The 21,001-nt window shown below is 44.1% G+C and overlaps 1 protein-coding gene across 1 annotated transcript; it reads right to left on the bottom strand.

The window, feature by feature from the left end:
- Positions 1-5,698: 5,698 nt before the first annotated feature.
- On the bottom strand, positions 5,699-19,216 carry STYXL2 (serine/threonine/tyrosine interacting like 2). The gene is made up of 5 exons (XM_071433757.1): positions 19,045-19,216; positions 16,419-16,513; positions 15,366-15,597; positions 14,391-14,608; positions 5,699-12,466 (listed from the first exon to the last, which is right to left on the bottom strand). The coding sequence occupies exons 1-5, from the start codon at positions 19,167-19,169 to the stop codon at positions 9,639-9,641; spliced, it is 3,498 nt and encodes a 1,165-aa protein (XP_071289858.1). The 5' UTR covers positions 19,170-19,216; the 3' UTR covers positions 5,699-9,638.
- Between the last annotated feature and the right edge of the window lie 1,785 nt (positions 19,217-21,001).

Genomic DNA, 21,001 nt, shown 5'->3' with positions numbered 1-21,001 from the left:
GGTGCCCTTAATATACTGGGCACGGATGTATTGAAGGATCAGTCATGGGAAAATGGGAAATAGGGACATCACCCTTTCTGTCCCCAAGTTTATCTCCTACAGATGCATCTCTGACTGCTAATCTGTTGCAAACAGCTGCTCTTTACCCCATAGTAAGGCAGTTAATATTCCACAATACACATTACCTTCTGCTGCTATTTGTCCTGTTACTGAATTGATAAAGGAGCTGGAAGAACAGGGAATTATCGTCACGTCTCATTGCCCCTACAATTCTCCTTTATGGCCAGTAAAAAAATCTAATGGCAAGTGGCAACTAACAGGATATTACAGAGCCTTGAACACTGCCACTGAGCTGCTCACTGCAGCTGTGCCCAGTATGAATGATACAGTCATTTTTCTTAATGAACAATCTCCTGTGCTCAGCCAACACCAGCAGGATGCTTTGAACACCTCAGTGTGGTATCCAGGAGACTGGGTGTGATTTCAACACCCATCACTTGGAAAACTCCAGATCCCTTTGCCACACTTTTGAGAGGAAGTGATATGGGAAACAGTCGATACTGTGGGAGTGAAAATAATCTTTACTGAGATTTGGATATGACCCAAAAGCTAGCTCTTCTTTCCCTCTCCCTAGGAATTGCTGAGCTCCTGGACAAATAAGTGAAATCTATCATTCAACCTGCATACAACTGGAAAGTGTCCATCTAGAAAGTACATTTAAGCAATCCCTGGAACTTTGTTAATGCTTTTTGTGGTATAGTGCTATCACCTGCGATACTGTTGACAGTATCTAAAAAGTCAAAAGCCTTCATGTGCTGGACAGTTCTAATCCTTACCTTGGGGCATCTGGCATTATGTCATGTAAATTTTGATGCCCTATGCAATGGCCAAACAAATCCACAGAAGCTGGGCTTTGCTCTACCCAGGATTATGAGCAGCTCTGTGTGATAGGGATAAGGACCTAGGCAGGAGTATCTGGAATTAACTTTGGATTCCTAAACAGTCTTCGGGCATTAGAAAAATAGCCTGATTTAAATCCATGTTCAGTGCCTAAGAGCCCCAAATTATGCCAATACCTTTTCAGAAATTAGTAGTGAATTTCAGTGGAAGAAAAAGCTCCCTTAAGTTATAATGGAATTGTTTTCTCAGGACTACTGTCATACTTCTACAGCTTTATAAATAAATAAATAAATAAAAGGGGAAATATTGATGAACAGTAGTTTCAACCAAGAATTGACTTTCCTAGTGTGCTCCAGGCTGAAATTTCTGAAAACCAAAACTGCTCACTTGCAAGCTATCTCCACAGCCCAGATCAGCAGGCAGCAATTAGTTTCCCAGGCACTCACTCTTCTTTCCATCTTCCTGATGGATATTTCATCTGAGTTTATGCTCTCCTCCCTCGCCTTCTCTTCAGCCTCTCTGCCTCTCTTTCCAATAAGGCTATGATCTGTCACAGACTCTCAGTGGACAAGACCTATACATCCCATCACTGTCATAGGCAGTTACATGAGACAGGCCAGGATGAAAAGCGGTTTGGAAGGGAGAGAAACCGTCATGCTTCAGGGCATAGAGTTGAACTCTAACCAAGGAGGAGAGATGAAGGAGGGCTTTGGGCCAGAAGGGGAAAAAATTTTACTCAGGGCAGGTTATTCCATAATTACCCACTTAAACTTTCTTTATATCTTCTGAGGTGAATCTGGTTCTGGCCAACATCAGAGACACAAAGGGTGGATCACTGGTCTGATCCAGGAGGGGAATGAGTTTCTTCATTCTTTCTGCCACTGCACTGAGTTTATAACGTTTTCTGAAACCACAATGAAATCCCTTTCCAAGCATGACCCTTGCTCTGCCAGTGATAGCCAAAACTCCTTCCCCTAGCCCCGTCCTTCACACTTCCACAAGCAATACAGAGAGAAGCCAGTACAAAGCCAGGTCAAGATGATAAGAACAAAGCCTTGAAGGCTGCTTTTAGATACCAGCTTTACTTCGACAGAGGAGGAAATTTTCAAAGAGGTGAACTCTTTCTGTCTCTCTCTCAGGCAGGAGTCTCCTGGGAGAAGAAGAAAACAGCTTTCATTTTAGCGAGTCATGATATTTATGGCCCTTTTATGGGTTTTGTTTGAAAATATAAAAGTAGATGGACTTAAATCTGTTTCAAAAGAAAGGAGATAGGGAGAGACAGAGCATATGAAGGGCACGTGGGTCTGAATCATCTGCCCACATTCAAAAAGAAATCAAACACCTTCTTTGTTTTAATATGGACCTCTTCTGCCACTCATGAGGATAATATCTGACCTTGTCTGGCATAGACCCTTTTATCCCTAATGACATACAAATTTTTTATGTACACTACCACCAAGAACACTCACCTTGGAATGAAACATGACAACTATTAAATTATGCAACTGCAGCACCATGCAACAGTTCAGGTGCGATTGCTTCCAGGAAGCAGACTTTCAGATCACATCTCCTGCAGAACTGAAAGCTTTATACTCTATTCCTGAGGGGCAACTGTCAGCTTCTGCTTGCTCACATACCAGTCTCATGTGGGCTTTTATCCATCCTATTTGTGGTGTCTGTTCAGCAACTGAGGTTGCACCCTTTTGAGGGCCTCCTGTTTTTCATAAGTGGAATCTCCTCTGACCCTTTGCCTCTAGGCAATATTTTTGATCCAATTCACAGACTGAGGAGCACATGCCTCGACATTATTGAGGGAGGGAAGTTTAAGTTGAAGAACTGGGGTTTGCTTTTAGTTTTGAACGTAGTTAGGCCTGTGGTCATTTTATGTGCTTTGGGAATGAACCTCCATAGGTTGTGACAGCTACTGGGATATTTCTATGAGCAAAATGTACAAAGCTCCCCATTAATTGGCAGTTTCATAAAAGGTATTGCAGTTTCATAAAGCTCTCCTCTCAAGCAAGGAGGGACAAATGTTCTGCCCAACTAATGGATGACTTCTGACTGGATCTGAGTTCAGCATGGAGTCATTGCAAAGATCAAATTGCTGGGATGGTCCATGAAGACAGAGCAGTCCTACTGTAGTAATTGCCAACTGGTGTTTACTGCATCTTTCTTTCATATGGTGCCCTGCAATAATCAAATGGAGAGATCACAAATAGGCAAATTTTTAAAATTAGGCAAGAGGTGCCCCGAAGTGTAGAGCTGTAAAAAGTTCTTGCCGCCATTGTTATTTTCTATATCTCTCGTAAACCTGAAAACTCTTAAGACATTAAGCTGCAGGTTGATGGTGCTGGCAGCTGGGTGATGCTATAGAAATTACAGTTCCTTTAAATGTTTCTGTCCTCTAATTAGTATCACCTAAGTCTTGTTTCAGTTTTATGCCCACACACATGCCCTCCTGACTGGAGTCATCCTTCCTGTCATGGTTACTTGTGCAGAGTCCTTGGTAAGTTTGAATCAGGTTTTAAGATTTATTGATCTGGCCTTGTCCATTCTGTGGTGTGTTCTTTGATTTAATTTAATGACCATAAAGCATTCAGGCATGTTAGCATGAAGGGTGCACTGGAAAGAAATAAGTGATTGATTGATTGATTGATTGATTATGTAGAGACAATGTTCTCTTCATAGTTAACAATGAAGCTAGTTTTCTATTACACACATTTGTGTCTTCCTGGGCACAGAGATCTTAAGTAAAAGTAAACCATCTACCTGCAGATATGAATCAGATGTGGAAGCAGTTATGCTCTTGTGCAAGGATTAAAATTGTCTGTTTTAAAGATACATGCAAATAAAAATGAAATGCAATCCAGAGGGGAAGGTTCAAAGCACAAACAGGATGTCCCTTCTCCAGCTCTCTAAGACAGTTTTCACATCACCACACTTGGATAGTCCTGGGAAGAACTGAATTCGTATTGTTGCCTGCTTTTATAAGTCACAAATAATGTTTTCTGTTTATATCTGGGTGTGTTTTTGTTTGTGTGTGCACCCTGTGGCAGAGGTACAGCAGTCACATGAAAACACCAAGCTCAGAAGCCACTGAGTGGTTGTAACAGGAGGATAGCTAGAAACAACATGAAATCAGCTCCTGAATATCTTGAAATGTACCAAAGAACAAAAGGCAGCCTAAGAAAAAAAAACAACAACAACAAAAAAAAAAAACCCAACAAACCAGAAAACAACAAAACCAACCACAATGACAGGGTGCTCATTCAAGCAGATTATGCCGGTATTGGCAATAGACAAGCTAAATACATGCACTTTGAACCTTTTTCAATTTATGACATGAACTACAGGGTTACAAATATTATTGGCATTTAAATTATTACTTCTGGGCAAATAAGTTAGAACCTTGCTGAAATGACTGGGGCAATTCACACACCATTTAGACCTATGCTCTCACCTCTCTAGAGAACAGTTTATTTGTTACACATACTTCCCATTCTGGAAGTTTTCTTCACAATTAGAACAGCCAGAGATCAGACCCACTTTCATTTTTCTACATGTCAAGTGAAATTCCAGAGAATAGGCAGGTAGCTCTCAAAGAGATTTTGCAGGATTACATGAGTGTGCAGTGTCTGTTTCCAAGCCCCAGACTATATTAATCACATGCTTTCAGTACCTTTGTGGATTGTCTATAAATTTAGGAAGGTCATGGATATTGTGTTTTTACATTATAATGTCTATATTGAATGTATTCCAGCTACACCCTTTAAAGAAAGGCAGGCAATGTAACATAACCTCCCCAAATAAAACTTTTTGTCTCATAATTCACCTAGCTCTCCACCACAGCTAATGTGTAAGCATTTCTCAAGGAGCTGTAAAGGAAGGAAATGGTGCTAAACTCCTTTTAAAATTATCCAGTCTGAGCTAGGGCTGCATGCAATAAATCACATTGTCCTGAAATTCCTAGATGGGGGAAATGGGCCATGGCCCCAGAGCTATCAGTATTACAATGCAAAATGCAGCTCCTACAGTAGAAATAACATATTTCTGGCACATTTCCACTTCCTTCAAACTTGCTTGTACCACACTGAATTCCCAGTCCAGCACTGATGTCATTTTATCATCGGTGTCCCACTAATGTCTCTCACTCTTTCCATTTCTCCCAGTCCCCTTCACATTTCTCACAGACTTGTGTAACTTCTTTATATCTCCTTTCTTCCCACAGATGTTGCCTCCTAACCTTTTCTCAGACATTGATACATCTAAACAAATTAATATTTTGCATTGGCCTCTCTGGCTTGCATTTGTATCTTCCTATGTCTGACCACTGTAGGTTCCCTTCGCAATTTGTCTATTGTCTTCAGATCTCTTTTTGAACATTTATCTCCTAGCTCTCTGACTTTCATCACTTTCTTATTTCTTACTTCAAGCAGATCAACATCAAATGGGTTTCTCTCTCATCTATCCCTGCTTAACTTCTTTGCTTCCCACATCCTCTGAGTTTCTACCTTGTTCAAAGGACATTAAGGAAACAGAGCAGGTAGAAATGGCAGGATAGCTGTGGAAAAATGCAGAAGGACTTAATGTGACAGAGGGATTGAGAACTAAGATGGCAGATGAAATTCAAGGCTAATAAATGTAAAACATTAGAAATACGAAAACTTAACATATAAAACGATGCTCTCATAGCTGACCATTGCCATCCAACAAGATTTGGTGTATAAAATAAATAGTTCTATGAAAACGTCACTCTGGTGCTCAGCAACAGCCAAAGGAACATACAGACTGTTAGCAGTCAATAGGGAAGGAACAGAAAAGAGAAAAAAAAGGTCAGCATGCCATAGGATAAATCCCTGGATACTGCGTGAGGATTTGGTCCCTCATCTCAAACATGACAAAACAGAACTAGAAAGTGTTCAGAGAAGAATGGCCAGGATAATGAAGAGACATGGGGCAGCCCCTATATGAGGAATAAGTAATTCAGGTAAAAAACCAGAGAATTAAGGATGGGACAGAATGACTGAAGGGGGGTAAAATCTCATGGGACATGTAGATACTAAACAGACACTAGATTGGCATTGAAGGCTAGTGGACAGAGAGATCAGAATAGGCAGAAAGAAGATGGCTTAGCATTTTGTGTGCAGTAACTTGTGGGACTTCTTGCTACAAGAGGTCACAGAGGCTAGTGGGTACAAGGCTATAGTGGTTATAACTCAAAAATTACTAGGCACTTACATACAAGGAAAACCTATTAAGGGCTATTAAATACAAAAATATCACACCTGGCTTAGGAAGGCCTTGAGTTGCAAATGATTAGAAGCTGGAAGATCATGCTGGGGAAATAACACTTTTATCACTGTATATATTCTTCCCTAGGTATTCGCTGTTGTTCTCTATCAGAGACAGGATATTGAGCCAGATGGACCTTTGGTCTGACCCCATACAGCCTTTCTTATGTTCTTGTGTTTATATTCTTAACTGACCGTATGGATGCTCCTTTCACTTTCACCTTCCACTATACAATGCCAAAAAACCCCTCCTCCCTACAGCAGCAAACTGAGAGAGAAAAAAAATATCAGTCCCAGCACATCTTTGCTGAAAAATCCTTCCTAGATAAATTTGGGTACTTATTTACTCTTTTAATCTACTGTCAGACTGGTGTCATTGCTGAAAAACCATTCACTCTGCAGCTCTGGTCACCTGAAACAATCTGTGCAGACCTCTCCCCTTTCAGCAATTCCTTATCTCCTTCTAAATTCTCATCTTAAAACCTGACTTTCTAGCCTGCCTTCAACCCCTCCATTTCTGTCTCTCCTGGTTATTGGTCTTATGACTGAATGCTTTAATATTTTCACCATGCAAGGTCTTTATGTCACTGTTTCATGTAATTTATACCTGTGAGCTGGAGCCTTTCCCATCTTGCTTTCAAGCACTGGCCATATACTGCATGGAGTCCAAAATGATCCCCACCCCCTTATTGCTTTGGGGGTTTGGCTTTATTAACAAGGATATAAGCAATAAGAAAATAAAGTTCAGCTATTTCTAAGGCTTCTCCCTCATGGCTGCTCAGCCAGCATCTTAGATGGCCTCTCCCCAGCAAACCATTTTTATCTCCCTTTTACACAAGTGAACTAATAAGCCACCTACCTCAATGAGTCAGCAGAACCCACTTAACCCTTTCTCACAAGGGTCAAAACTCGCTATCAGGATGGTCTGGCTCAGACTTGTTACAGAACCATATTCTGCCCCTTGGTCTTGAATAATTTATTTGTGCAGCAGACCTAGATTAGTGTTTAAATCAAAATGCTGCCCAAACAAAGGCTGTGCTGTACAGTGCAAAATGAAACCAATTACTACATCATCTACTGCTCGTCTTTTACAGCGCAAGATGCCCCCTGCAGTACTGCAGAGGACAGGCTTGTCTGCTGGGAACATCCAGGCACAGGAAGCAGGAGAGGGATTTTTCAGAGGGAATCAGCTTTTGATAAAAAAGTAAATTCAGTGCCAGAAGGTATTGCACACTTCCACTTTGATCCATCAAGACTTAAGACCTTTTCTAGGATGAAATTAAAGCAAGCTCCAAATATGTCCATGCAGAGCTGTTTTCTGGTGAGCAACTTTACCAGGGATGAAGAAAAGAGGAAAATGACTATCCTAACACGCACTGCAGAAATTCAATATAAATTCTCAGAATGTGGCTCAAGGCCTGGAATTTCACTACTTTAAAAATAACAACTCACAGAAATATACAGAAACAAGGGATGCATTGTATAATATATTATTTTATAGTAGAAGAGCATTATCAACCACAGAGCATCTCTGCATGCCTGAAACATTAGCACAACCATGTTCCTCATGTATTTCAGAAATGTAATCTGAGTTTACTAAAAAAAAAAAACCCAAAACCCCAAAACAACCCACACAACTAAGTGATTTCTCTTATTTTTTCTACCTTTGTTACTGGTTAATCACCTGATTGTGAGACTCCATTCACCTGACAATAAGTAGCTATCATTTACCCCAGTCCTGGCTGTCAGAAAGAATCATCTTTATCTTCAGAGAAGCAGGGATAATGTCTGATCAGTGAGTTATAGTTGAGAGAAATGATTCTAAGTTTAGGAAAATTGCCAGCTGCATTTTGTTATCAGTAACCATTATTTAGATAGCATTGCTGATGTGTGTAGCGCCATATAGACAGGGACAAAGAGCAGGCCCTTGCCCTGTGGAGCTTGCTGTCTGTATTATACAATTAAAATAGGGAGAGGTACTAGCATAATGGTAATGGTGAGCTCTAAGCATCACAGTGGGAGAGAGAAGAGATTACAAGAAAAAGACAAACTTCCTGTGAGAGAGCACTACTGCATCATCCCTCCATTGTTGTTTTAGATTCAGCTCTGCCAGAGGGCTTTGTTGGTTCAAAATACAGTCTGTACAGAAGGGGGAACTGATAATTCCTGAGCCAAAGTCAGTAGAAACTGGCCTATGTGCTTATAAGAGAGAGGTGGAGGATGTTGACTGGTGAGGGTTGGGTGCTGTGGTGTGGAAAGACACACAAGTGATGCTGTGGCAAGCTCACAAGGCTCTGCGGGGCATGGAAAGACCCGAGGCTCTTAACCTGGAGTACTCAGTTACCATGGAGGCTGGGCTTCTTCCTGTGTAGCTCAGGATACAAAGAACACTTTAACTGTAAGATGCCATTTGAACCTACCTCCTAAAAACAAGCTTCCAGGTGCCACCTTCAAAGACACACAATTTCTCCTTAGGTGTACAGTATGTTACACCTATGGTCTAATGAAACAATTTTATTATGAGGTCAGTTTGTGTATTGCTCTTTTCTTTCAAGGCAATCATGTTGAAAATTAATCTGACTATAAACACAAAAGCACCAATTTAGCTGAGCTGCATACATAAACCAAACTGAAGTCAATACTCAGAAACCCAGCCTACACTAACACTAATCCTAACTCTATCTCTTTAACTACATCAAAAAATGATTTTTGGATGGCTGCTCATATTACTGTGTTTTTCCTTTGTTGACTTGAAGCTATTAGGAGGAACCAACCATACTGGAGCAGAGATGACCCTATCTAATGGAAAACAATGAATACATTCATTACTGCACTTAACTTCTAAACAGGAAGCATTTTCTTTTTTCGAGTATTCTTTGCTTCTGCTACTTAGTAAAGTAAAACAGAACATGTATTCCCCTGAACTGTCTTACTTCTCTAGACATTCGTAAGGCTGGCGCAGAAAATGGAGCCTACCTGGTAATATCTTCTCAGTCGTATAAAGTAAAACTGATTAAGAGAAAAACATTCTTTAAGTTCCTAGAAAAGGCTGTTGGCTTCTTCCATTTATGATCAAAAAGATCCTAGAAAAAACATGTCCAGTCTTTAACGACACTAGGAAATTGAAATAACCAAAATGGGATGTGATTGGTCTTTTGACTTGAGGTGTCACCGTTACCTGCTTTTGCTGCTGAAACATCGTCTGGCTCCTAATGGCTTCTAACATTGTGTTCCTACCTACATTGATCATTTAATACCAGCATCTTCTTTCTGACAAACCACAAATACTTGCAGAACTTGACCTCTTCCCTTCATCGCTTTTGATTAAGAAGAGAACTATCTGCAGGAAATGCCCTACAAACCACAAAGGATTATCAAAAATATAATGATGAGTGAGTGATTCAGGGACTCTGTGGCTCTGCTTGTGTTCCTGTAGTCTGATCTTGGTCACTCTTCCCTTCTCCGCTGGAGCTTTGCTGTAGTTGCTTCTAGTCGGCTTCTCCAAGCAGCAATAATGGCATCATCATCCATCTCTTCTTCCTCTTCTTTGCGTGTGCTTCGCCTGTACTGAGAGACCTGCCTAGATGCAAACCTTTCTTCACTTTGCTCCACTTTTGCCTCCTTCTTTCCATCCTCTTCAGACTTTGAAAAGCTTTGTGTGAACTTTCTCTTTGCTCCACACTCTGACATGTCTGACCTGGCCTCCTCTTCACATGCCTCCACATGATGAGCTCTAACTCGGCTCTGTGTAGATGGTTCAGGGGATTCAGAGTCAAATGGTGGTTCAGGTGACTGGCTGAAAACATGCAGATCTGGGCTGCTTCCTCTGGAACTTGTCTCACTGACCCTTGACCTTGTGAACTTGTACATCTTTTTGTCCTCTTTTGCAGAAGCAGAGGAAAATCTTGACATGGTTCTCAGTGAATCTCCTGTTGACTCATAGGAAGAACAGCTATCTAGCTCTTTTCTTTGGGATCTGCAGAATCTGTAACTGGATGTCTCAGAATCCATCTGTCTAACTTTGGATGATCTATATTTCTCTCTAGCTTTCTCAGTCTGATCATAATATGACGGTGGTTCTCTTTCTGCTTTCAGGCCATTGAGCCACTTGGTAATATCAGTATCTACCTCTGACTTTGGTACACCTGAGGTTGCAGGTTGACTGGACGGATCAAAGACTGCATCAGTTCTGTCAAAATCTGCTTGCAAGGGTCGCCTGTGGCTGTTTGTTGTACTCTCTCTGTCATCTTCTGTTTCATCTTCCTCTGCTTTGGTCACCTTTTTTTTAAATAAAGTGCTGCGTTTATTGTCTCTGATCACCTTTTCAATTTGATAGTCTGACATTTTTTCTCTCATTTCCATTTGCATCTCCTTCTCCTTCCTCCTGAGTTTCTTTAGGTCAACATCATCAGCAAAGAGGCTGTACAGTGGTTTGCTTGTCTGGGTCAGCTTCATGTTTGAAGTAGTCCCTTCTGCCCTTGCACTCACGGAGGTGTTGCAGGACAGCACAGACTGAGACTCCGCCCTGCGCAGGTCCTGCTGGTGGAGCTGAGAGGCAGCGAGGGATGAGCCACTCTGAGCACTGAGAAGAGAAACTTTGTCATCATCTGCACGCCTGCCAAGGTCTCCTGACAGGGAGGCCATGGCGGACGATGGACGGGACAGCATCAGGATCTCATTCTGCTTTTGAGCAATGGTTTCACTGACCACGTTAGCGATCCAGTTCTGAATGCTTGCCATGGATATTGTGTCACCTGGGCCAACTGGGAGATTGGGAAGGGGTATATTTGGCAGCTGCGTTGCTCCAGTACAACTCCTGGCCTGTGACAAAGATGAATGATTTGTCTGCATGCTCAGGGCAGAAGCTGCATCGTCAGCACCACTTGCAGAAGGTGCTGAAGACCAGAAAGCTGACAGGGGAATACTCCCACTCATTGTACTCTCTGTCTCCCAGCTGCACATGGACTGGCTTTCTTCTAAAATTTTCTTTGAACGCTCAAGGAGCTCTACACGCCTCTGCCTCTTTTTAGCTGAAGCAGAATCCTCAGTTTTGGCAAATTCCACAAATTCCTCCTTGCTGCTTTCACTGCCCACCTTCTTCTGCCGCTTCATTTTCCAAGCCTGGTAAGCAGTCAGATCAATATCTGACAAACTCTTCCCTTCTGTTTCCTCCTGACCTGCCTGGCTGCCATCCTCTGCTGGAGATGGTGCAGATGATGGTTCTAAATCCTTCTTGTGAAAGCCAAACTGGATCCTCTTGACCTTCCACCTTTCTAGAGGAGTCAACTTGTCCTTGTTCTTTTGGCAGAAATTGTAGAAGGAGCTACAGGAGGAGTCTGAAAACACACTCTCCTCATCCACATCCCTCTCCTTTCTTCCTGTTTCTGGGGACTGTCTTTCCCCACAGGTTTTATTCCTAGAATGATACCTCTGAGCAGCTTCTTTCTCAATCTCCAGAAGCCTCTGATTCCACATATCCCAGGTGCTCTCAGAAGACATAGAGTCCGTGCGGCTCCTCCTCATCCTGCTAAAGCTACTGGCTTCCAGCTGCTTTTTTAGGGTTCGGATCTCAAAACTGCTCACGCTCTCAACATCACTGAATTCACCTGATGGGTAAGGTCTTCCTCCCATGCTGCATTCACCATCCTCCTCCCTGGCTGTACCCGCCATCTGGTATTTCTCATTTCTGCGCTGCCAGTCATGGATCCTCCGTTCCACATCCTCATCAGATTGTTCCTCTTCCTGATCCAGATGCTTTGGAGATGTTCTTCTTTCATAGTGAACTCCTGCTTCCTTTACAGATAGGCCTTGTTTCTTCCTCCATTCCTCATACAATTGTTCCTCTTCTTCCTCAGTGATCAGGGTGGAGTGTTTGGAAACCCAGCTAGTTTTTTCCACTGATGAAGAGCTCATAAAACTACCCAGAATGCTGCTGGTGTCCTCTTCTTCTACGGTGATGGAGTGGGCTTTGGCTCCCTTGATGCTCCCTGAGTCCCCAGCTCCAGACAGCCGTGAAGGAGTCCCTGCACAGGGAAGAGGACTTTGGTTTGGAGTCACGTCCTCATCTCCAGAACGCTCCAGCTCTCGCTCCTCCAAGAGCTGCTCATTGAGCTCCCGCAGCTGCTTCAGGAAGCCGTCGTTGGGGTAGATGGCACGTTTCTTCCTCAGGGTCATCAGAGCCTCCAGAACAGTCATGTGGTGGTAGATCATCAGGTAGGCAGCCACCAGCACAGCTGAGCGGCTGATCCCCATCTCACTGCTGACAAGGATTCTGCCTACAGACAGTGAATATGAAAGGCATCAGCTATTTCCAATAGCAGACAGGATGCTCTGGTATGTAGCACAAAAGCATTCTCTGCATAGTGTTAAAAACTACACGGATTATATGTTTCAGAGACTGAAACCAACACTAAATATTCACTAGCTTTACCTTAATAAAAATCTGGATATATACCAATAAAAAGCACATTAGTCTCAAAAACTGTGGGCAGGCACATTTCCAAACAATCCAAATAGTATTTGTATTTTCGCCTACACTCTTCACTTACTCAAAAAGTCAAAAAGCTTATAATAGGTATTAGAAAGGCAAGTGAGATATTCTTGAGTTGCTTGGTCAGACATTTAAGCTTTCCATGCTTTTTTCTCAATATGTAAAAAGTGAAATATTAGCATTAGCCTCCAGGAAGGTATTGGGAAGATAAGCAAGTAACTTATTTTTTCTATAAGGGACATTATAGGACTTAAACACCAATTTTATATTAATTTAATAATGTTTTTGCTAGAATCTAGATCGGTTTTGCAAGGTACCCTCAAACAATTACATTGAACACTGGCTGGAGGCCAAAGTCCTGTTACATCTTACAAGAACAGAACCAAGCAACTATCAGAAAAGAGCTGATTTTGACCCTGACAAACTGATCTAGATGCTTCAAACTAGTGGGACCCACTGTCCTGCACCAGTAACTGTATGAGCAAGAATAAGAATCAAAACTGAGGATCTGCTTTATTTTATAGCATTTACTACCTCTTGCAGAAAACCAAGTTTTGGCACAGACAAATTGTTTGGGGTTTAAGTTACTTGTATGGCAAATTACAGCTAAAGAAAAGCTTGTAAATACAGAGAGAGTGTAAATGAGTCTTTGCTAGCTTGCAAACAACTGAAATTACTGCTTCTAAATGTGTGATAAACTCCTGTTTAATCAATCTGTTTGCACTGAAACTTAATGAAGCCAATTTAAGCATCAACTACAAGAGGTTTACCTAACGAACCTCTTCCTCCAATCCTGAAATCTCTTTAATAACTTAGCATCAAAAGTCTTGGTTGCCTTCCAAGTGTTTTACCAGCCAGCTGAGCCAATCTAACAGCTCACCAAGAGGGGGAGATCTCCTTCCTTTTATTTCTTCCAAGGCTCGTATGCCTTGGTGCATCCTCCTCGTGTTGTTGAGCTACTAAAACTGGCTCAATGTTCCTTGCATACTGACAAAACTTTCCACTTTTCTTACTGTAACTACTCTTTGGAGGTTATCTGTTGCTTCTCTACAGAAATCAGATTAATTGACAATTTATATGAAGAATATCAGTGAGGTCACAGACTCTGGTGCTTCTTTCAAAACTGAACTGCAAAAAGATATTTCTAACTGTCCACTGAATTTGCAACAAAATGACCAGTGTGCACTGGAGGTCCACAGAATAACAGTTGCCATGGAATTGAAGTCCAGCAAATCTGACAAGCAGTCTGGGTATAGATACCCAGAGGTTCAACTCAGCCACTTGGATTGTTCTAGAAAATCAGCCTGGTTTATGGCATCATGGAGAAACTGGAATGTGCAGGGTACAGGAATATACCTATCTCTCTATTTATATAGTATTATAGACTATTAATATTTTTAAAAAATGTATTAGAGCAGGGATTCTACTCTTTGCTATAGTCAGTTTTTTTCAAATCAGCTGCAGGAGCTGACTTGCAGCCACTTTGAACCTGAAGCCATGGGGCTGCTGGGCTGCCTCCCCTTTCCAGTGTGCTCCCTCCTGTTTTGAATGAGACTGGGCAGGAATGGGAAGGAGGTGTTCACTGTCATGCAGAGGGCAAAGGCTCTGCCTTCTACCCCATTACAAATGTGGCATATCAGCTGTTATCAGAGTAAGGTTTCTCCCTGTTGATTCCCAAGCAACCTGGAACCACTTCAATCTCCTCTTACCTCTGTAAGTCAGCAGGGCTTCGTCAAGGAACTCTGCAGCTGGGCGGAAGTATTTGGAGATATCTGTATCTGGAAAATCATCCACTTCAATGCCCAGGTACTGGATATTGAGACCATTGTAGAAACTTGCTCCTGTGTAGACACCTGTGCCATGAGCTGCATTCAGGACATGGGTGATCCCCAGTCTCTTCAAACGGCTTTTGTTCACTGCAACGCTTCTGCAGAAAAGGAAAAAAAATGTTAGATATCAGTGCTCCTATTTTAGGTGGGAAAACAGCTGCATGCTATAAGGTCTACATCACTCCCAGTCCATGTAACTCATTCAGCATGGGGCACCACTCAGACCTTAATGTCCTTTGAGAATTCTACAGGTATCTCTTTCCAATACTCACTGTGAAAATAAAACAAGAATCCTGCATTCAAACAGCCATATGCTCTGGTTCCACTCCAGCTTGGTTTGAAACTCATACTGCCATCCTAGGATCAGACCATGTACTTATTTATCAATTTTTACCACTCCACAATTGATGCTTTACTCTATATCCCCTTCTAATTCTGTCTCGTCACTTACACAGGTATCTCATATAGCAGAACAATGGTAGAGGAGACCTAATCAGGTTTACTTGACATTTGCTTTGGCATTACCTTTTAAACTCCCGTTTACATACCAAAGACTTTAGTTCCAATTTTAGGGCCAAATTCCAATTAGAACAGTGGAATTTGGGCTTATTTGTCTTTTCCTCTCTTAAACGATGTTGAAGCATCTAAACAGAATAGGAAAGCTGGTGATTCTATTCCAGAAGTATTTACTTTCCAGTGCATAGAGATTTCTGTGAGCACAGTCTGAAAAACACTTTAGGGCTCTCTAGGGATGAAAGGTATTAGATGCATGTAATACATGTTATGCCTTCAATGGTTCCATTTGACCCTTTACTGGGAATCTCATGCAGCTTGATGACAGAAGCCGACACTCACTTTTCTGCTATGAAGACATTAGGCCAGACTTCATCCACAGCGTCCCTGGGGGTCTCCAGCCTGTCCTTCACAAGTGCCCTCTGCAAGTCCATCACACACGGCGTGTTAAACAAGCTGGTGTCATCAATCTTCTCCTTAACTCGGTTGTACAGGTCTTCCACCATCAGCTGCTGCGCAGACTCCAACATCCTGGGACACACCGAGTCCACCCTGACGTCCTTTGTCTTCAGCTCTGGAATAAACTGACATTGTAACTAAGAGCACACAAAACCAATGCAAATGTATGAGCTATCCTTACTTGTGCCTGGGACAAGCCTTGTGGCTTTTCTTCCCCAGAAATATCACCCTGTTCTGTCTGCAATGTGGGCAGGTACGTGTTCACTAGCAGCTGCCTCAGGGTAATCAGCAATGAGAAGGGCACATTTCACTCAGCCCCACACTGGCCAAAGGCCTGGGAGCTAAGGGCACCCTTATTCCAGGCCCAGAAGAGGGGAAGTGGAGAGGGAGCTGCTGGGCTCTTCTCCCTGGTATCCAGTGGTCAGACATGTGGGAATGGTTCAAAGCTGAGCTGGGGAGATTTGGACTCGACAGAGAGAAGCACTTTTTCTCTAAGAGGGTGCTCAAACTCTGGAACAGGCTTCCTAGGGAGGTGGTTAATGCCCTTTCCTTGACAGTGTTTAAGAGATGCTGGACTGTGCCTTAATAATATGATTTAACTTTTGGTCAGCCCTGATAGTTGGACTTAGATGATCATGTTTAATGTCCTTTAATCTGAAATACTCCATTTTGTTCTGTTCTATTCCATTCTAGTCTGATTTAGTTTGTTGCAGCAAACAACCAGCACTCAAACTTTTACCCCTGCAGTACACAATTCTGCCACAGATTCATTGCACAGCTTCAAAGGAAGTCACCAAACCTTTCTGTAAGTTGTTCTTTCTTTCTCTACTTCAGATGGAGTTTTCTCATAAGAGCTTTTTTATCATTTAGGATCTGTAGATGAGAAAGGCAAAACAAGTGCAACTGCAGGTCTCTGTAACTTACATAGTCTCTTACCTTCACTGATGATTTGTTTGGCAGCCACAGCAGATGACAGATGGATTGGATCCATGAAGATGCTCTCTGTGTCAGTGTCTGATATCATGGAATACCTGCCAACCAACCACACTTCCTGTTAGGCAAATGCCCTCCACTGGGATCCCATCCCCAGGACTTCAGCCCTCTTCACCCATTCCAGAGGGGAACAGCAGGGAACTGGAGCAGGGAGGATTCTTTGATTGTAGAAAGGAAGTTCCAGCTCTTCTCCCAGTCTCATTCCCACCCTGATCTCTAGCATGGCACTACAGGCTTCAAAGATGTGTTTGCAGGATGTAGACAGGTCCCATGGGGAGAAGCTGCAGTGAGTGCTATCAGATTGCCTGGTGGAGGAGTTTATGGGCAGAGAAGATCAGTGTCTGGTTTGAGACTGGGAGGGGATGGATCACAAAAAATAGTCTCACAAGTAACTCCCACTTAGACAGACAGACATAAACATGGCTCTAACTAGAATTTATTGAGTAATTCAAAACACATTGCACTAGAAAACAGCTGGGTTTTCTTTTTGCCAGTTAATTGCCTGTAAGCATCCTTTGAGTTACCACAAGCTGCAGTGCAAGCACTGAGATTGAAGCCCATGAATCTCTCCCTCAGTACTTTGTACCTTGGGCACTCCAGAGCATGAACCTGTGATCAGTCTCTCCACTCACTCCTTGTTGTGTAACTGTGGGTCAGAAACCACCACAACATCCACAAACACCTCTGAAGTGTTATTTGACACAGTGTAATAAGTTTTTGTTAATCAAAAAAGGCCACAACCTTAAAAACAAATATATTTCTCTCTGGATCCACCTATACAGTCCAAGAAGATTCAGTCTCTCAGTTAGACCATCTTAACAAAATATTTTACAGGGCTTTTTCCCTGATCTACGCCCTCTACACTGCCTTCCAAATAGATGGTACAAATCACTAGGACAAGTTTGCTGCCATCACAGAAGCTCTCTGGCACTGCAAGTCTTGCAGACTTGCAATACACTGTTTGTTTTTGTTTAATTAAAGCAGGAGAGGGAAGGTGATTAATATGCAGTCAGGGTGCAGCAGTGTCTGGAGAGCTGAACTGCTTTCAGGCTCCAGAATCAAAACAGAGGGCACAGCCATCGGACACCACTTAACAGGCTCATCCAGGCCATTTAGCTGAGTTCCAGCACTTGTCAACCGTGACTGCAAGTAATCCTTTTCTAGTTCTTCAAAGCAGTTTACGAGATGAGCAAGGGGAGTCTCAGTCTCATTTACAGGAGCTGACACAAATTTGCAGCTATGCCCTGCCTTCGATTCCTTCTGCTGTAAAGGCTGCCTCCAAGCTCAATAAAAAGGCAGCAGTTGGCAATAATCTGCCACCACAGGCTCAACATGTTTTACCTGTAGCTGCCCTGAGCTTCTGTGAAACACAGATCTGCCCAAGCCTGGGTCTTTCAAGCACCCCCTTCTGCTTGGGAAGGATCTTGCCATTTTCATCACTGTGTTTTGCCACTGACAGCAAGAAAAAAGGGAGAAAAAAGGAAAAAGAAGGGAAGGGAAGGGAAGGGAAGGGAAGGGAAGGGAAGGGAAGGGAAGGGAAGGGAAGGGAAGGGAAGGGAAGGGAAGGGAAGGGAAGGGAAGGGAAGGGAAGGGAAGGGAAGGGAAGGGAAGGGAAGGGAAGGGAAGGGAAGGGAAGGGAAGGGAAGGGAAGGGAAGGGAAGGGAATAAACTGGAGAGATGTTTCTGTTCATTTTGAGTGACTGATGAGCAGTAGGAGAGAGCTCAATACATAATTTTACAATACATAATTTTACTTTATGTGAGCTCAGTGATCTTCCTAAACAATTTTGAAATACATGTAGTTAAATGAAATAAGTTCTCAATTATTCTGCAGTTAGTCCCACAGTTAGCAGGAAACATTTCATAACCTCCTACAAGGGACACTGGGGAAGGTTCTTTTTAAACTCTATTCCTGCTCCCTGCTTTCAGCTAAAGTATCTCAAAGGTTACAGAAAGCCTTGCAGAGCATTTTGCTTTAGGAAAAGAGAACAGAGGGGTGTATTTTTCCTTGTGTTAGGAGAAAACACATCTAATCATGCTTGTTTTGCTTGAGGTAACTCAATTTCTGCTTGTGCAGTGACAGCCTCCTGTTCAGTGCCTGAAGCCTGTAGCTAAAGTTGGTTCTGAATCAAACCCAAATCCCAAGACCTTTGGTCTTTCTGTGACTGGCAAAGCCTAATATCAACATTCAATAAATCCACAAGCCCTTATAAATGGACATAAAGATGAAGCTGAATTTGTGAAGAGTTGAAATAGGATCAGAAGTTTCAGCAGAGGGGTATGAGAAGGTGAGACAGGGAAGAGGGACACCAGCAGCCCATAGTAATCCTTTCTGCCGTTTATCCCTGCTGCACTCTCCCAGCAGGACGGATTAATTAGTGCAGGAGTCCTGTCTCTGCAGGCTCTGTGTGAGTGGCACACTGACCCCACCTCAGGGAGGGCAGGGAATCCCCGGGCTCAGCTTGGCCCAAGTGCCAGGGTGGAGGGGAGGAAGGAAGGGAAGCAGGGAAGGGCATCAGCTCCCATGTGCTGCCAGGAGCCCTGGCAGTGCCTGTGCCTGTGCACTCACCGGCTGGGCGAGGGGCTGCGCAGGTAATGGGCCTGCACGGCCTTCACGTCCGGGCCCTCCTCCTCCTCCTCCTCCTCCTGGGGCACCGCCGGCTCCTCGCTGTCCGAGTCTCTGCCGCTGGCCATGGCGGCTGCTGGGGATCCGCTACAAGGAGCAGGGCAGCAGGGAGAGCCATTACACAGGGCTGCAGGAGGCCGGTCCCTGCCTCTGGGGAACAAGTGGCAGGGGGGTACAGCAGAAGGGTTCCCACTCTGCTCCTGGGAGGAGCCCTTTCCACAAGGGCTGTGCTGGCTCCTCTCACAGGGCACCTGCCATTCCCAGGGCCTCATGCAGCTCCCTGGCTGCTGCCCAGCGAGCGCCAATGCTCTTCTGCCTGTGAGTAAGGGTGCTGGAAGGCCAGGAAGGAAGGGGTGGCAGGGCAGAAACTCTATACTCGCCTGACTGACCGCACGAGGTGGCTGGAAGGAGCTGTACTCAGCCAGAGCCGGCCTAGAAGGAGGGTCAGGGGCAAGAAACATGAGACCTCGTGTCCCCAAAATGAAATGCTCCTAAAGCTTAAGGCCAATGGAGCTTGAAGGCTTGGGACTTTGTCCTTGTAATCCTTTGTGTGGAGGCTGCTGTTCTCACCCTGGGTGTGCGAGACCGAGGCCACCACAGCTCAGTCAGGAACATGGAAACACAGCACCAACACTTGTCCTGGCCCAGGCAGAGGGACCCTTGCCTCAGTGCCACAAGAGGCAGCGGCAGCCCCCACGGGCCCGGCAGCCGGGCTCGGGCCGGAGGATGGCGGCCGCGTGGTCACTCACGGGGCAGCGAGCAGGGTGAGCAAGGAAAGGGAACTTACCCCTGTGCCTGATGGCTCCACTGGGGGTCCCTGCTGGCAGCACGGCAAAGGAGTCCACTGAAGACAGCAAGGAGCAGTACTGGGGGGGAAAGCAACCAGCTGCCCCCCTCTCACTCTCTCTACTGCTTCTTCATCGAGGGGCAGGACAACTGTTGGCACCAAACCTTTATCAGCTTTCTAAATATAGCTGTCGTGACACTGGCTGCTGGATTGCACGGGGAAGGAATTCAGTGCCTCACAGACAGCAGCTGGTCAAGCACTTAACTCCTTCCCTGCTGTGGGCTGGATCGTTTCTCAGTTGCAGAAAGAGTCCAGAGGCAGTGAGGCTGGACCTCTGCCTTGCCTCCAGGCAAGGGGGATCCCACAGGGCACAAACTGAAATGCAGGTATGACCTCTGATATCCTTGGGAAATGCAGTGCAGGCTGAACCCACTCCAACCTAAGGGAAAGTAAGCTACCTGTCAGCTACCTGGGCTTCTGCATTGACTTTGGCATGGTCCCACACAACATTCTTACCTCTCATTTGGAGAGAGGTGGACTTGATTGATGGACTATTTGATGGATAAAGAAGGGGCTGGATGGGATCCAAATACAGTCAAAGGCTCAGCATCCCAACAGGGATTGTGAACAAGTGGTGTCCCTCAGGATCCTGCACTGGGACCAGTACTGCTCAGTGTCTTTAATAACGACACAGACAGTGAGACTGAGTCACACTCAGGAATTCCTCAGAGGACACCACGCTGAGTGGTGCCCTAGATTCAGTAGGGGCAGGAATGCCATACAGGGGAGAAGTGGGCCCATGTGAGCCTCACTAAATTCAACAGGGCCAAGTGCAAGATCCTACATCTGGGTTGGGGCAGTTCTCAATATCAGTACAGGCTGGGGATGAATGGATCCAGAGCAGCCTGGAGGAGAGGGATTTGAGAGTATTGGTGGGTGAACAACTGGATGTGACCCAGCCCATAATGCCAACCATATGCATCAGAAGTGTGACCTGCAGGTCAGAGGAGGGGTTTGTCCCACTCTGCTCCTGTGAAACCCCACCTGGTGAACAACATTCAGCTCTGGAGCCCCTAGCACAAAACACAGACCTCTTGGAGAGGGTCCACAGGA

Source organism: Agelaius tricolor, unplaced genomic scaffold (genome assembly GCF_023055355.1).
Source record: "Agelaius tricolor isolate 1412-34295 unplaced genomic scaffold, bAgeTri1.0.p SCAF_9, whole genome shotgun sequence".
NCBI lineage: Eukaryota > Metazoa > Chordata > Aves > Passeriformes > Icteridae > Agelaius > Agelaius tricolor.
This window is presented reverse-complemented; position numbering and strand designations above follow the sequence as displayed.

Excerpts from the sequence above, each read along its gene's own strand:
- STYXL2 (XM_071433757.1), bottom strand. The coding sequence starts at position 19,169 with ATGGCCAGCGGCAGAGACTCGGACAGCGAGGAGCCGGCGGTGCCCCAG. Across the intron at positions 15,598-16,418 it reads CAAACAAATCATCAGTGAAG|AGCTGAAGACAAAGGACGTC; the intron begins GTAAGAGACTAT and ends AGTTTATTCCAG. Across the intron at positions 12,467-14,390 it reads AGCCCTGCTGACTTACAGAG|GCAGAATCCTTGTCAGCAGT; the intron begins GTAAGAGGAGAT and ends CACTGTCTGTAG.